This window comes from Abramis brama (assembly GCF_963993115.1).
Source record: "Abramis brama genome assembly, chromosome: 5".
NCBI classification, from domain to species: domain Eukaryota; kingdom Metazoa; phylum Chordata; class Actinopteri; order Cypriniformes; family Leuciscidae; genus Abramis; species Abramis brama.
Genome location: NC_139967.1, coordinates 47539950 through 47557035, shown reverse-complemented (window position 1 = coordinate 47557035; position 17086 = coordinate 47539950). Strand labels below are relative to the sequence as shown.

The window sequence follows — 17086 nt, the reverse complement described above, 5'->3', positions numbered from 1 at the left end:
TGCAGTGCAAACGCCCACTGCTGTGATTGGCTGACATGCTTGCATATGAAATAGCTAGTATTATATGAACTCTCTCGAAAACTTTTACTACGTTTTTACTACTACAGCTATCGAGATTAATAAATCGTGAAAAGTATCGTTTAAAGCATTATATTTAAATCTATTCCATCACATGAAAGGTTGCAGCATGATGAGCACTGACTGAGCAGATGACAGTCTGTTGATTGCGTGAATAAAGATCTTATCATTGCAACGCATTTTTTGCACTCTCACAAATGCTTACACCAAATCACAATGCAAACACGATGTGAATACACAGTAAGAGCTTCGTTGTGTAGTGTAACAGTGTCATTATTTCATCACGAGTTTGGTAACTGTGCTGTTTGATTGACAGCTTGGGCGATTGGAAAGGGATCGTTCTTTGATCGCTTTCTGTATATAATTTAATAACAGTTTAAAAAAGATTATTTTCATAATACTACGAGAAATTGTGAAGTTGATCGTTTAGTCACTGAAGCATAAACAGTATTGAACGATTTTAAGAGAAATATCTGAACTGAACTGATCGCAGATCAGGCATTAGAGTACACATGGTTACTTACATGTTGCTGGCAGATCCGTGTCGGGAAATTGTGATTGACTGATTTAATAAAGTTTAACCATGCTGGAATCCGAAGGAAGCTTATGCAGACTGTCTTCTTCCACAAACAGGCACAGCACAATATTTAGTAAACAGCATGTTTATTGCTTGGAAGTAGCTCTATCCGGTTTAGCAATTATCATGTCGTCCTATGTTAGCATGTTTAGGCGAATCGGTGGGCGGGGCTAAACAGGCCGTGTTGAAGTAGGCGTTGATCTTCTTTTGTGGAGGAGGTGTTTTATCCTCTTTGACGTCATAGTTCCCCACTTTGAAAAATGTTTGCTGAGCCTGATGTCTATAAAAGCTTTTATTGGACTAACAAGGTCGTTTTCACTTCTGAAACTTACAGGATATTATTATAGTATGATGATCTCTTATATGTCAAAAGCTCAAGGAAATTTTGATTTGTCAGTTCATCACCCCTTTAATACTTCTCTTGTGGCCCCTAGCGAAAAAAATGCATATTTTCATGAATCAAGAAGTGTTTTGTGTTCAAAAAGTTGTCTTTGAAATGAGAAGTAAGCTAATCTAATCTTTTATCCTCACAGCGCGTCAGTTATGCGGTGATGCGCTATGAAATTATTGCGGGGCAAATGAACTGTAATATTAATGATAAAAGTAGCCTAATAATAATAATAATAACAGTAATGTAATATGCCCTTGCGTGCCCGTCGGCTACGCCACTGTGAAGAGCTAAACACCACCAGGAACGGCATCAAGGCAATTAACTGTTTTATCAAGTTTACTTTGGCGTCCGCGTGACCTAATTTTCATCATCAGGAGGATCCGCTTGCAGCCCAATTTTTGTGACCGTGCAGACGGTGCACACAGCGGTCAAATGAGTTTACTTTGAAAGGCTTGTGCACTCAACTGGAAAATGAAGTTACACGGGCAGGGCCGGAGTGGGTAATCGGGAGAATCGGGAGAATTCCCGGTGGGCCGCTTCACTTTTGGGCCGGTCGAGGATTTTATTATTTTTTTTTCACATTTCAATGTCACGTTAGTTACATTAGGCAAAAATTCACTTTGGCGGGCGCTAAAACAAGTTCAATGCAGGAAAATTCATGCCTGAATTTAACTGAGTAGTACATGACCATGCACTCGCACAAATGCGACCACAAAATTTTTTAACTCGCACATTCTCAAAAAAGTGGTCGCATATGCGTTGGTTGGGTCCATAGCCCGTCTTGTCCAAAACGTTTTCTCAGGTAGGCTACCGCGGCACCGCCGGCGCCTGCCGATAGCTGGGCCGGCCCTACAGTAACGGTACGCGTCAGGGAGGATGGATGGGAGGAAGAGGCCAGGAGGTATGGAAGCTTTGTTTCCGCCACAGAATAAAACATTTTAAAAGATAATTGCGACTTTTTATCTCACAATTGCGAGTTTACATCAGAATTGCGTGAAATAAAGTCGCAATTGCGTGTTATTAAGTCAGAATTGCGAGATATAGAGTCAGAATTGCGTGTTATAAAGTCGCAATTGTGTGTTATAAAGTCAGAATTGCGAGATATAAAGTCAGAACTGCATGAAATAAAGTCGCAATTGCTTATAGTCAGAACTGCAAGATATAGAGTCAGAATTGTGTGATATAAAGTCGCAATTGCTTAAAGTCTGAGTGAATTATTATTTAACCTTTAGGCTAAATTATTTGTTAACCCATGGTATTAATACAAACTACACAATACTACGAGCTGAACTGTTGCTTCATTTATCCAATTTAGAAAAAGTGCTAATTCTGACTTCCACCATGGAAAAAGTGGGCCGGTCGTGGGCCTGAAACTCCCGGGCTGAAAAGTGGCCCTGTACACGGGTCCTTCTGAGGCATGTAGACTCGAGTCCTCAGCATTTAACACTAGAATGAGACGCTCTAGTAAGTGTGCATGGCAAAGTCACACATGTTCCCGCCCCACGGCAGAGTCCTGCACGGGTTGACAGGTGACCTGCAAATTTAGCTCAAACGGGTGAAATATATCCAACTGTGTCGGATACGGGTGCGGGTCGGGTCGGGTCGGACACGGGGGAAACACAGGTCTAAACACGGGTTTAAAACAATCACATGCAAACGTAAAAATATATATTTTTAGGAACACATCTACAAAAATATGCCTGTATTTCAAGTTGATAAAATAATTTAAAATCCACATCAGCTTATTTGTGCCCACGCGCCACGCCCTCCCAGGATCTATAACGTTACCTAGGCTACTTTCACTTTTAAAAATTCATCATAACCGCGTGCGCGATCTGCTTGCAGTCGTAGAGATGGATGCTGAGGGGCTGAAGAAAAGAATAGCAAGTGGAGATTGTAAAGTTGTCGACAATACATCATCAAAAATCAAGTCCAGTGTGAGGGAGAAATTTGGAGTTATCTGAAGAAAATATTGTGAAAGGCTTTGCTGCCTTTTTCGTGTTGGATAGCAGCAAATGTGGAACTTCATCGCTGAGGAAGCACGCAGATAACTGTGGTAACAAACCAAGCCGTTCTGTCGAACAGTATTCATCAAATTTAACACTGTTCAGTATGTGTGGTGTACAGGGCGTGTTTGAACCATAGACTGTAAAAAATATGGACAAAGCGTCTGTGACGTCACCCATAGACTTTCTGAAGAACGGTTTTGAGGCCGTTTATGGGGGGTATGGGCGGCGCCATCTTGGAAAATCTTGGGAAATCCCAACCCCGCCCACCTTCTGGCCAATCCATATATGGGTAAAGGACGCGAGTCCGGTTATTGTGCAAATTGAACAGCGCGCGTCACTCAGCTCGCTCTGCTACTCCGGTTATCTCTGTATGTATATTTTAGGCAACAATAAAACGAAATATGTTATAAAACACCACACTGCCTCTTTTCGTTTTAATTTGAAGAAATCTTAAACATTATAGCCACACAAATGTGGTTCAGGCAACGCGTATTGATCATATTCACTGCATATAATGTTAGCCTATTTATAACAAAACGAAATATAAAACACAACCCTGCCTCTTTTCGTTTAAATATAATATAAAAATATTAAACATTTTAATATGGTCAAGGCAATATGTGCATTTGTACTAAACAACAGATGTTGCAGTAAACAACATTACAGATCATCTTCTTCGTTGTATTAAAATTTAAAATGACAAAACTCAACCCAGTCTCTTTTTGTTAAATTTCAGTTTTATCAATATTAGCCATTATAAAAGTATAAGTAAAAGGTACAAGAAGCTATACAAATAAAGCAAACAATTCAGTCAAACATACAAATACTACAGAGACGCCAGAGTCCGCGGCAAACGTCAGAACGACTAGCCGAGGAAAGGCTGTTCCGGGGGGGTACATGAGCACCGAGCGCCCGGTGATCGCCTGCATCTCACAACCTGGATAAAATTTTCATAAATCTTTATAAATAAACCACAGATTTGAGCTTTAAACAACTACATTCTCACCTGAAAAACTCTTAAAACTACATTTCATGATACAGAAACAGTAGTATTATATTTCAACTGTATATTAAAAAATGGCGCTTCTTATGTTGTCATTCTCCTTGGCGCAGCCTATGCTCGTTATCAGCTGTCAATCAAAGTTAACCACGCCCTTATTTGTCATACATTTTATATCTAAATACGATCTAAACTAACGAGTTAGTCACCCCCCTCACAGTTGTCAGGCACTCGGAACCTATCGAAAAATACAATAAAAGTCCATGGGACCAACCTGTAAAAACATGAATTTATGCTGTGAAAACGGACATTTTTACATGGGGGTCTATAGACATTTGCTCCCTTTTGGGACCTGCCCCTAGCGGATTTTCGATGTATTGCAGTTTTTCGCACTTCCGGGTAGGCTTCATTTTTCAGATTAGAATGTTGCCGCTTGGTTTGAACCCAGAATTGTCAGATGTAGGCTAGCCGAAATTGGGTGGCAGATATAGTGTTGTAGCCGCGTCTGTTCGATTGGTAAAATGTTATAAGGCTACTCAGTTTTGTGGTAACGTTAGCCATGTTCTTCATGTACCGGCCTTTTGACAGCTTCGGCTGAAGTTGTCGTGTATTAACTTCTGTATGACCTGGCAATAAACATTTTTGTAAGTGTGTCTATAATGTGATAGTCTAAACTGATTTTATTTCGGTTGCGGGTCGGGTGTCGATTCTATTGTAAGCGGGTCGGGTGCGGATTTTAATTAATGCTGCTGTCGGAAAACGGGTCGGATGCGGTTGTAAGCACTGCGGGTACGGGCGGGTGCGGATTTACAAAATCGGACCCGTGCAGGACTCTGCCCCACGGTCACGGCACAAAAATACTATTAAAACTTAATTTAGGAAAAATACTTGCTATTAAATATCTTTATATTAACTGGCTTTTTTATTAATGCAATACAGTGAATGACAGCCGTCATTCTTCAAAACATCCTTCAAACTGAGACGGCCTTCAGAGGCGCTTGATGACGTGGCAGTCGAGATATGCAGTCTTACTAGGACACAGCCACGGTTTGAGAAACACCCGCAAATGATGTACAATATCCTAGAAATCAGTCTGTGTCCCGTGATTTAAACACCTCTGATCTCTGAGTTTCTCTTTCTTCATAATGTTTTAGACTGTAATGATTGTACTCAGTGTTACTTACTGATCATTTCTGCCTCCAATTAAGCTGCTCAGGTCAAACCTCTGCAGTGTCTTCTCTGAGGACAACAACACAAACACTAAAGCTGACCACTGAGACGAGGACAGTATCACAAAACGTAATCCTCCATAGCTCGTATGAGGTTGAGCTTCGTTCACTAGAGAAAGATCACCCAGTTCATTCAGACAGTGAAACAGATTGATGTATTTATCTGGAGAGGGATTCTCACTGATCTTTTCTTTAATATAGTCAACTGTTTTCTTGTTGTGAGAGCTGTTTGCTGTCTGTGTCTTTAGTCCTTGTAAGAGACTCTGATTAGACTTCACTGACAGACCCAGAAGGAAACGAAGGAAAAGGTCCAGATGCCCATTTTTACTGTCTAAAGCCTCATCCACAGCTCTCTGATGGAGATCAGATAGTGAAACTGTGTCTCCATTAGTTGGTTTGGTAATCTGGTCAAACACATTGATGTTATTGTTGATAAAGGAGAGATGCACATATAGAGCTGCTAGATGTTCCTGAATGCTCAGATGAACAAAGCAGAAGACTTTCCCCTGACACAAGCCCAACTCCTCTCTGAAGATCTGAGTGCACAATCCTGAGTAAACTGATGCTTCTGTCTCATCAATGCCACACTCGCTCAGGTCTTCCTCATAGAAGATCAGGTGGCCTTTCACAAGCTGCTGGAAAGCCAGTTTCCCCAGTTTGACAATCATGTCTTCATCTTTCACTTTCTTCTCATAGTCCTTCTCATGTTTGATGTTGGTCTGAATGAGCAGGAAGTGTGTGTACATCTGAGTGAGAGTCTTGGGAATCTCTCCTCTCTCTGCTTCACTCCACATCTTCTCTAGAACAGTGGCTGAGATCCAGCAGAACACTGGGATGTGGCACATAATAAAGAGGCTCCTCGAGGACTTCAGGTGTGAGATGATCCTGTCGGCCAGACTCTGATCACTGATTCTCTTCCTGAAGTATTCCTCCTTCTGTGTGTCACTGAAGCCTCGTACCTCTGTCACTCGATGGACACACTCAGAGGGGACGAGATCCGCTGCTGCTGGTCTGGAGGTGATCCAGATGAGAGCAGAGGGAAGCAGATTCCCCACAATGAGGTTCGTCAGCAGCTCGTCCACTGAGGCTGATTCAGATTTATTACACAGTTTCACTTCGCTCTTAAAGTTCAGAGTCAGACGACACTCATCCAGACCATCAAAGATGAACAACACTTTATATTCATCACTGGATATTTCCATTTCTTTTGTTTCAGGGAAAAAGACATGAAGAAGATCTGAAAGACTGAGTGTTTTGTCCTTCATCAAGTTGAGCTCTCTGAAAGCAAGTGGAAATATGAGCTGGACGTCCTGATTCTCTTTCCCTTCAGCCCAGTCCAGGATGAGCTTCTGCACAGAGACTGTTTTCCCAATGCCAGCGACTCCCTTTGTCAGCACAGTTCTGATGGGTTTGTCTTGTCCAGGTAAAGGTATAAAGATGTCACTGCATTTGATCGATGTGTCCTCTGTTTCTGCTCTCCTGGACTGTGTCTCGATCTGTCTCACCTCATGCTCATTATTGATCTCTCCACTTCCACTCTCTGTGATGTAGAGCTCTGTGTAGATCTCATTCAGGAGTGTTGGGTTTCCCTGCTTTGATATTCCCTCATACAAACACTCAAACTTCTGTCTCAAATTTGATCTCAGTGTGTTGAGGACTTTAGCAGGTTTAGAGTAATTGCTGTAAGATTAAAATACCACATTATTACACAAGTTAGTAAATAGCCATAATTTACAAAACTATTTATGGGACACAGAACATCATTAGGTTTCTGAAATGTGTTAATCATTAATCATGTGTTTGAGTGATTTGTGATGTGAATTGCAGCACCTAAAATTAAACAACGACAACAAAACCTGAAACCAGGATACATGCTTTCATTAAAGTCTTGTGGTTGAATCACAGGCTTGTACACAGTTTTGTTTTTAACTGGTCTGGATAGAAGGTTTGACCTTAAATCAGAATGAAGAGGGTTAAAAATCAGACACACTGATATTGATGTAATTGTGTCATTAACTGAGTAACAGACCAGCAGCTTTTACAGTGAGTGAATGTATTAACAATACAATACATAGAGCTTTACACAAGAGCACAATGACAATCATTAATAGTGACTGAAACTAAACTCATTAAACTGCTGTATATTAATAACAATTTCATAAAAATCAAATACAATAAGCACATCTTTTATAGAAATGATATACCTGAGATCAGACTGTTTGTCTCCACTCTTAAAGGTTTGTGGCTCCATCATAGAGCCGTTACTCTTCATAGACACACAGCTGGACTCTGGGTTTAATCTCTTCTGCTGGACTGAACTGGTTTCAAAACTAAGTAAAATATAAAGAATACAGACTTATAAAAGATCACATAAATGTTGTGTACTTTTGCTTTAATGCCTGTAACTGTTTTGCACTGTGTTTCAAACTTTGATTACAATTATTTTGATAAATTAACTCACTGGTTTGCAAATGTTAAGCATGATTCAACAATTGTACCAAAGCGACTGAGAAAACCAGTAATATTAAGAATAAGGAATTCAAAACAAACCAATTGAAATCAACTATAGAATTATAGAATGATTCAACTCAGGTGAACATCAACCACGATCACATGACTCTTTTCTCAAAGGCACAATGGAGGACGAAGGCTCAACCAATGTTTTGCTGACCTTTAAAGATAAACCACCTCACTGTACTCTTGTAACGGTGCTCTTGCTGTGAAACATCACTGTTCTGACCAGACACCGTGAAGCTTTCAACAAATCTGAACCCGTATTTATCAAGCCTCTGAGAATTACTCACAAGAACACTGCTAAGAATGGAACAAGAGTAACTTAAGAAAAGTAAAACAATTCACGCACGGAGATGAGAAGGTTATTTATGGACTTTTCTAACTCTGGGGGATACGGTGAATAAGCTAAAGTCCCAAAAAGTCGGCGTGTTCCTTTAAGAATATTCTCCAATAAATTCCCATTGAATGGTGAAATTCCTAAGAGGAGTTTACATTCAACACTAAGAATCATTCAATAAATAATTTTCAAGAGAATACATTGTGATACACATTGGAAATGAAAGACAAACACGTTTTCCACCATGTCTTAATTACAAATTTTAAACCTGTGTGCTGTTAACTGATCAGCCTATATATACCGAAAGCTAGATTTTATGATATATTCAGACGCCATGGATTCCAAAAAGAAAACTGAAATGGCGGGAGGAAGAGGCGCTACCGCTTGCTGAATTAGTCGAACAGCGGAAACATGTTATAAAAGGCCAATTCAACCCAACATTAACCCGCGCTGACAAAGATGATGCTGCTCTATCCAAACGATATCTGTCAAAAATTTCTAAAACATTCTTCCTCTCCTGAAAGATTTGCGCACGTCTCTGTCTCCTCAGTGCATCACAAGCCCCTACTGGCACCTTCTAACCACTTGAGAGACCTCTCGAGTTGTCTTAAATAACTGGAGGAGTAAGAGTGATTCTTAGCTTAAAGGTGCATTAAGCAACATTTCATGTTAAAAATACCCATTTTTCTAACCCATACATGCTTAAACAATTGCCTGATGGGCTGAATGAGCCCTTCTCTGATCACTGCGATTGCCTCTATAATCCTGTACAGTAAAATAAATAAGAGGGATTCGGGACGGAATTTGAGACTGGGCGTGACGTCATGCGCGTTCAGTTGCAGTGTTGCAGTTTCGCTTGTCGCCAGAGGGGGCATAGTTCTGCAAAAACTCAGAGACTTGCGCAATGCACCTTTAAAGAAATTTGATTTATTTTATTTTTTATTTAACCTTTATTTAACCAGGAAAGTCCCATTGAGGTTAAAAACCTCTTTTTCAAGGGAGTCCTGGCCAAGAGGCAGCAAAAACACAATCAATTACATTTATAAAAGTTATACAACACAAATAATTAAAAACATTTACAATTTAAACAGGTCATTTAAGGTTCTCTCAATCTGGACTTAAAAGCATTTAAGGAAATAAGTTCAGATAATTTCAAGTCTTTTTGCAAAAAGTTCCATGCAGAAGGAGCGGAGTAGACAAAAGCCCTTTTTCCCAGTTCTGTACGGGCAAATGGAACAAAGAGCAGCAAGTGATCATTTGATCGCAATGAATAAGAACCAACACTTCTCCATGTAATTAAACTACAGATGTAGGATGGCAACAGACCAAGCATGGCCTTATAGATAAAAATATGCCAGTGCCCTGATCTCCTGTTGAACAACGATGGCCATCCCACTCTGGAATATAATTCACAATGATGGGTCAAGTTTTTACAATTCGTAATAAATCTCAGAGACGCATGATAAACAGTGTCAATCTTATGCAGACATTGTGCTGAAGCGGTCCTATACACCAGGTCTCCATAATCTAAGACAGATAAAAATGTTGCAGTGACTAGCTGCTTTTTTGCTTTAAAAGAAAAACAAAATTTATTTCGAAAGAAAAAGGACAGTTTAAGTTTGAGTTTCTTCACGAGGTTGTCTATATGAGGCTTAAAAGTGAGAGCATCATCAAGCCAGATACCAAGGTACTTATAAGAATGAACCAACTCTATGACATTTCCAGACAAGGTGAACACAGGAGGAGGAGCTTGAGAAACCTTCTTAGTATTACTAAACAGCATCAGTTTGGTCTTATCAGCATTGAGAACCAGCTTAAGCTGCATAAGCGTGCGTTGAACCACATCAAAAGCTTTCTGCAAAGACTCAACCGCTTTAGCTGGGGATGATCCAAAACAATAAATAATCGTGTCATCAGCATAGAAATGCATATTAGCATCCGACACATTGTGGCCTAATTCATTTATATACATAATAAACAAGAGAGGACCTAATATTGAGCCTTGTGGCACCCCCTTGTGGACCTTCACTAATGCAGAACATAAACCATCACATTTAATGCACTGAGTCCTGTCACTCAGATAATTCATGAACCAGAAAACTACACAATCAGACAATCCCAGACAAAGAAGCCTATGCTTTAGAACAGCATGGTCCACTGTGTCAAAAGCTTTTGACAGATCAAGAAAAAGTGATGCACAGAATTGCTTTCTATCAAGAGCGACAAGTATGTCATTAATTACTTTTGTAACAGCAGTAATGGTACTGTGCTTTTTCCTGAAGCCTGATTGCAGTTTAGAAAGGAGTTCATTTGAGTATAAAAACTCTTTTATTTGGTCTGAAACAAGGGATTCTAAAATTTTTGACAAAACACACAAATTAGATATAGGCCGATAGTTAGTTAAAACTGCTGGATCACCTCCTTTAAACAAGGGAGTAACAAAAGCTGACTTCCAAACTGATGGTATTTCATTGTTTTGAATTGACAGATTAAAAAGAATTGTAAGGGGCTCTGCAACAAAATCAGCCGCCTTTTTCAAAAAGTAAGGCTCTATTAAATCTGGTCCAGGAGGTTTTCTGTGATCTAACGCTTTAAGAGCTCCATGCACCTGCTGCACAGTAAAAGAAACAAAATTAAAAGGCTCTCCAGAAAACACTGGGGGGTCTGTGCATGGAGTAACAGCGACTACTCCTGTCGACTCGGACAGAGAACCAACTGATACAAAATGCTCATTAAAGCAATTTAAGACATCAACTCTGTCGTAGACTGGGAGAGAGTTTTTTAAGACAAATTTTGGGAGGGCTTCATTACTTTTATTCACCGAAAGAGACTTGATGACTTTCCAGAATTTCTGTGGATTATTGAGGTTTTCACTTGTAACTGATAAATAATATTCTGATTTAGCCTTTTTGATAAGAGAGGTACATTTATTTCTTAGTTGTCTGAAAACGGACCAGTCAGTGGCAGAATCACCATTTCTAGCTTTAGCCCATGCCACATTTCGCTGATGGATAATGTCTGACAACTCTGGAGAAAACCAAGGGTTTTCCCGTCCCTTCACTCTGTGCTTTGTCCAAGGAGCATGTTTATTTACAATTTTCTCAAAATTCTCCTTAAAAAGTGTCCAGGCAAGCTCAACGTCAGGCAACAGGCCTAGCTGTCCCCAGTTAATCAAAGATAAATCATGATGATAGGCTTGTTCATTAAAGTTTTTCAAATTCCTCTTTCTAATAATTTGCGATTTACATTTGGGTATTTTACTGCCTCTCGAAGTAGCAATAACACAATGATCACTCAGATCATTACAAAAGACACCCATGGATAAAAATTTATGAGGGACATTTGTTAGAATCAAGTCGATTAAAGTAGATTTATCTGGATTTTTGAGATTAGGCCTTGTAGGTACATTTACCAACTGGCTAAGACTGATAGAATCACAGAAAGATTTAAATTCATCAGAACCATCACTTAGCCAGTCCCAATTCAAGTCCCCGGCCAATAAAAGTTCCCTATAGTTTAATCTGGACAAAAGAAGCTTTAAAGATGATAAAGCCTCCCTGGAGGCCGATGGAGGTCTATAACACCCCACAACAGTTATTGAAAGGGACTTAAATATCTCAACATTTAAGGCCAAAAACTCCATTTGCTTACAAAAAGACTCAGACAGAACAACTGATGCACCAAATCTTGACTTAACATAGATAGCTACGCCACCACCTTTCTTCGGCCTGTCACTGCGAAAAACATTATACCCATGCACATTTATATCTTCATTAGTAATTGATTTCGTCAACCATGTTTCCGAAATTATCACTATGTCTGCATCTGTAGATTCAATCCAAATTCTAACCATGTCCATTTTGGGTAGTAAACTGCGAACATTAAGATGAACAAATTTAAGTCCAGGCATTGATTTAAATTCAGCAGGGGTCAAAACACATTGCAAACAGGGGCCAGGATTGGGCTGCACATTTCCAGATAGAAGTAGGAGTAGTGTAATAATCAATCTGCATTTCACAGTATATTTTGAAGCCGGCCTATCATATGCTGAAACCAGGCAATACCTGTCATTAATTGAGAACGACAAATTATACAAAGCAAAAAAATTCTGCAGTTTAGGCAAATCCCAATACTGATCCATCCAGAAGTCCAGGTTCCAACAAAAGTGTAATGGTTCCTGGTGCATGTCAATACTGATTTTTGTGCCACTATAGTAGGTTTCCTGTATGCCCACCATATTATTAAAACAACTCACCCTAGGATCAGTGCCCAGTTTCAAGTTCCAAGTGACCAACAGGGATAAGAAAATTAAGAAAAATGCCATCGTCATTAATTTACTAATAGTAAAGTTGACTAATAAAAGTACCAGTTTATCTTGTAGAGTATGGCCCAGCTTCCAAAATGATGTTGCAGGTTTAGGCTTGTTAACCCAAGCTCCAGGAGAATGAAGCAGGCCAGGCCCGCTAGCCTAGCTCCAGGAGTATGTAGCAGGCTCAGGCTGGTTAGCCCAAGCTCCAAGAGAATGTAGCAGGCTCAGGCTAGTTTGCCCAAGCTCCAATGAGGATGTAGCAAGCTCAGGCTGGTTAGCCCAAGCTCCAAGAAGATGTAGCAGGCTCAGGCTGGTTAGCCCAAGCTCCAAGAAGATGTAGCAGGCTCAGGCTGGTTAGCCCAAGCTCCAAGAGGATGTAGCAAGCTCAGGCTAGTTTGCCCAAGCTCCAATGAGGATGTAGCAAGCTCAGGCTAGTTTGCCCAAGCTCCAATGACGATGTAGCAAGCTCAGGCTAGTTTGCCAAAGCTCCAATGAGGATGTAGCAGGCTCAGGCTGGTTAGCCTAAGCTCCAGGAGATGTAGCAGGCTCAAGCCCGTTTGCCTAGCTCTGTTTAGCCTGGGCTAATAGGATCAGTTGGATCAGGCTCAGGTTAGCAAAGTTAGCTCAGAGCAGAGGTATAGTGTCATTTTTAAACTCATAGTAGTCCACAATCTTCTTAAAAGTTCAAGATGAAATTTCCATATAAATGACTTGTACAACTTAAAACTACAACTTAAAAGGAGTAAAATACTATGAAATCCATTTAAATGAAATCAGTCCAGAGAGAGACACTGAGCAGACCTTAGACTAGCTGCCATCTTGGATTTTCCAAGTTAGGGAAAACGTTGATAACAAGTTGATAACTTGCTTTTATTCTTAAGATTGAAAGTAGGAGTAAATTTCATGAATTCTCAGCATTTAAAGGGTTAGTTCACCCAAAAATTTTAATTCTGTCATTAATTACTCACCCTCATGTCGTTCCAAACCCGTAGGACCTTCGTTCATCTTCGGAACACAAATGAAGATATTTTTGATGAAATCTGAGAGCTTTCTGTCCCGCCATTGACAGCTACGTCATTGCAACTTTCAACGCCCAGAAAGGTGGTAAAGACATAGTTAAAATAGTCCATGTGGCCACAGTAGTTCAACCTTAATGTTATGAAGCGATGAGAATACTTTCTGTGCGCAAATAAAACCCCTAAAATAACGACTTTATTCAACAATTTCTTCCTTTCAATGTCATTCTCCAACGCTGTTGACGTAGTATAAACAGCGCAGCGCTTCTGGGTTGTACGTCAGAACGTAGGCTCACTATTGGCCAGCATCACACGCATCATACCATCGTCGGCCAAAAGTGAGTCTATGTTCTGACGTATTAAGGTTAAACCACTGTAGTTACATGGACTTTTTTAACAATGTTTTACAACCTTTCTGGGCCTTGAAAGTTGCAATGACGTTGTAGTCAGTGGAGGGACAGAAAGCTCTCAGGTTTCATCAAAAATATCTTCATTTGTGTTCCGAAGATGAACAAAAGTCTTATGGGTGTGGAACGACATGAGGGTCAGTAATTAATGACAGAATTTACATTTTTGGGTGAACTAACCTTTTAAGACTAAAATGACACTTTGAGAAGCTTGATAAATACGGGTCCTGAACCAGCAATTAAAAAAATCCACTCAATTTTACACCTACTCCATTATATAAAGGTGGAAAAAATCTCAGCTTACATTTACTTGATGTCATTGCTAGTGACTGACTGAGAAAAAAATATAATACTAATTCAAAAGTGTCATACTATAAGCACATCTTTTATAGAAATGATATAGCCTACCTTAGATCAGACCGTTTGTTTCCACTCTTAAAGTTTAGTGGCGGCTGCATCGAGCCGTTACTCTTCATAAACACACAGCTGGACTCTGGGTTTGAGCTCTTCTGCTGGACTGAACTGGAACAGAGAACAGATTCAGTTTAATCCTTTAGATTACTGTGATTACATTCATCCAGCATCAAAAAGAACTTTGAGGAAACAATGATCTTTTTATTTAATATTTCATGTTAGTTTAAAAACAAAAATAGGCAAAAAAAAAAACATATTTTTTCAGTAAACTTTCTTTGATCTGTGTGTGTTTGTTTGTGTGTGTATGTGTGTGTGTGTGTGTGTGTGTGTGTGTGTGTGTGTTGGGGGCAGTGGCGTAGCCACGAGGGGGCCTGGGTGGGCCTAGGCTTAACTTGATTTGACGTGTTGTGCGTAACCTACGCTGTCATCTTCGCGTGAGAGTTCATGCTGTGCCGGTGACAATGGCAGCGTTGTGCAAAGTACAATATTACGCACGAAAAGATGAGCGAGAAGGAGAAAATAAGCCATCTACATCTTAGTTTGCTTCAGCTTACTACAAGACGACAGCGTAATGTAATGTTTGTTGAAAGTACCTGCATCCTGGAGAAATATCTCCATCTCTGGATCCTTGTGAATTACCCATGATGAAGCTGCAGGAGAATCTGATGAGTTTGATCTCCTCCACTGACTCTGAATGAAAAACATTCAGACACTAAATTAAATGATTAAATTAAACAACCTTCATAATTTAGCTGAACATATCTGGAGTGTGGGAGAGAAAAGGATCATGACATGTGACTGCGTTAACTCAAGCTCATTGGGTCTTTTTTTTACAGTCTATGGTCTTTACACACACAAACAAGTCGACTATGAAAGATAACCGACACCGAGAAACACTGATTGAACAAGTTCAGGTGAAAAAGAAAACAAACCCCGACCCACATCGACAGACACTGATCCGATAAAAAAATAAAATAAAATAAACTGTTTGTTGGCGTTTGTGTGAATTGGCCTATGTATGTTTACACATAAGCTAAACTTTGAAGAATCACAAACATCACGAAACACAAAGGAAACACTGAAGTGAAAGAAACCCTTTATTAAAGGTTTCATATCAAACAATCACGTATAATGTCCTCCAGAGATTCATATTAATATGAGAAAGTCACACATGAACTCACCTTGATCAAACTTTTACAAGATATAAGGTTCTCAAATCCTCCAGCTTTAAAATCATAAAACTACACGTAAATTCCATTATAATGATTGATAAACACTTTGATGCTTTGTTTTTTCCGTGTCGTATTTCGCATTTGTCCTGCTTAAAAAATGACGACACTAACTTATTTTTACTTTCTATGTGTGACTAGAGAGAGAGATGTAAACAGAGACGCGCGTTCACGAGAGCACCAGGACGCACGCGCGTGAGAGCAGACGTTGTTGAACGCGCGTTGGAGATTAATATTTAAGTGGTAAATTGTTTAGTTTTTTCTTTCGCAAACAAAGCACCCGCGTCTTTTCAGTTTGTTTTTATATGTGTTACTTTATTTTATTTTTTAATATTCAATTGTTTTTTTTTTCTCTCTCTCTTCTATTTAGTTTAATTTATACTTTCTTTAACTAGTTTTTGTTTGTTCATCCGTTTTTCTTCATTATTTGTTTTGTTTATTCTTTTGTTGTCTTTTTATTTCTTATTCTTTTTCATTTATCTTTCTGCAGTTCCTGATAATAAATCATAAAGAGGACTTTGTTTGATCACATCTGAAATACGTTTGTCATCAACCAATCATGTTTATAATTAATTACATTTAGTAATTTAGCAGATTACTTTTTCAAAGCGATCTACAAATGTGGAACAATGCAATGTGACATAAACCTGAAAGAATCAGATCAATTAAAGCCATACTGTAAAAAATACTGTATTGTAAACTTTTTAACAGTTTAATGGTTGGTTTAATTTATTGTTCCTGCACTGATAACTTTATTGCACTTTGGACCACTTTTAATTTAATAACTGAAATGGTCAAAAGTCATTAAGAGGAAAAGACAGAAATTACTTAGAAATATTAAATAATGAATAACTCCTGATGTTGTAAAGTGATCTCTTCTGTTATCGATACGGTTCACTCGTACTGCGTCACTAGAAGCAATGGGAAAACTCCTGTTTCCTCTGATTACTGAAGCCTTATAGAATCACGCAGTGAAGCAGTGATTTCTCCAGCACTTTCAACACCTTCATTTATACTGCGCTTTTAACAACATAGATTGTTTCAAAGCAGCTTTACAGAGATTATAGGAAATTACAGTAACAGAGATTGTTTTGGCTTTACAGCAACTCTAGAATAAAGTTATTGTCCAGTTGAAGTTAGTTTTGATTGATTGATTCACTTCCGTTGCAAAGATCATTAGTTATTAAAGGTGCTCTAAGCGATGTCACGTGTTTTTTTAGGCCAAAACATTTTTTGTCATATACAGCAAACATCTCCTCACCATCCGCTAGCTGCCTGTCCCCTGAACACACTGTAAAAAAACACGGTCTCTGTAGACAGCCCAGGCTCCACAAACAGCAAGAAAAACAAACTGGGCTCACCCGCACCACGAATAACAAACTGTTCCAGCCAATAACCCACAAGAAGGATTTGGGGGTGGGGTTTGGGGGGTTAGTGCGCGGATGAGGAGGAGGGAGGGTCGAGCTAGCCTCTGTTTTGTTTGACAAACTGTAAACGTCAACTAGAAGTGACGTCACCCAACATCTCTTAGAGCTTTAACTTAATAGTGGCCGCTTACACGACGCCGTTCTAACAG

The 17086-nt window shown here is 39.4% G+C and overlaps 1 protein-coding gene across 1 annotated transcript in view; it reads right to left on the bottom strand.

Annotated features, from left to right (window-relative positions):
- The window catches only part of LOC311083078 (NLR family CARD domain-containing protein 3-like), a 56722-nt gene extending 41030 nt beyond the window's left edge, over window positions 1–15692 (bottom strand). The window contains exons 1-5 of the mRNA XM_084114330.1: window positions 15463–15692; window positions 14875–14971; window positions 14276–14389; window positions 7489–7614; window positions 5240–6964 (exon numbers count right to left, since the gene is read on the bottom strand). Coding sequence (XP_083970456.1) covers window positions 5240–6964; window positions 7489–7614; window positions 14276–14389; window positions 14875–14924 — 2015 coding nt within the window. The 5' untranslated portion in view covers window positions 14925–14971; window positions 15463–15692. The remainder of the gene's footprint in view (window positions 1–5239; window positions 6965–7488; window positions 7615–14275; window positions 14390–14874; window positions 14972–15462) is intronic.
- Between the last annotated feature and the right edge of the window lie 1394 nt (window positions 15693–17086).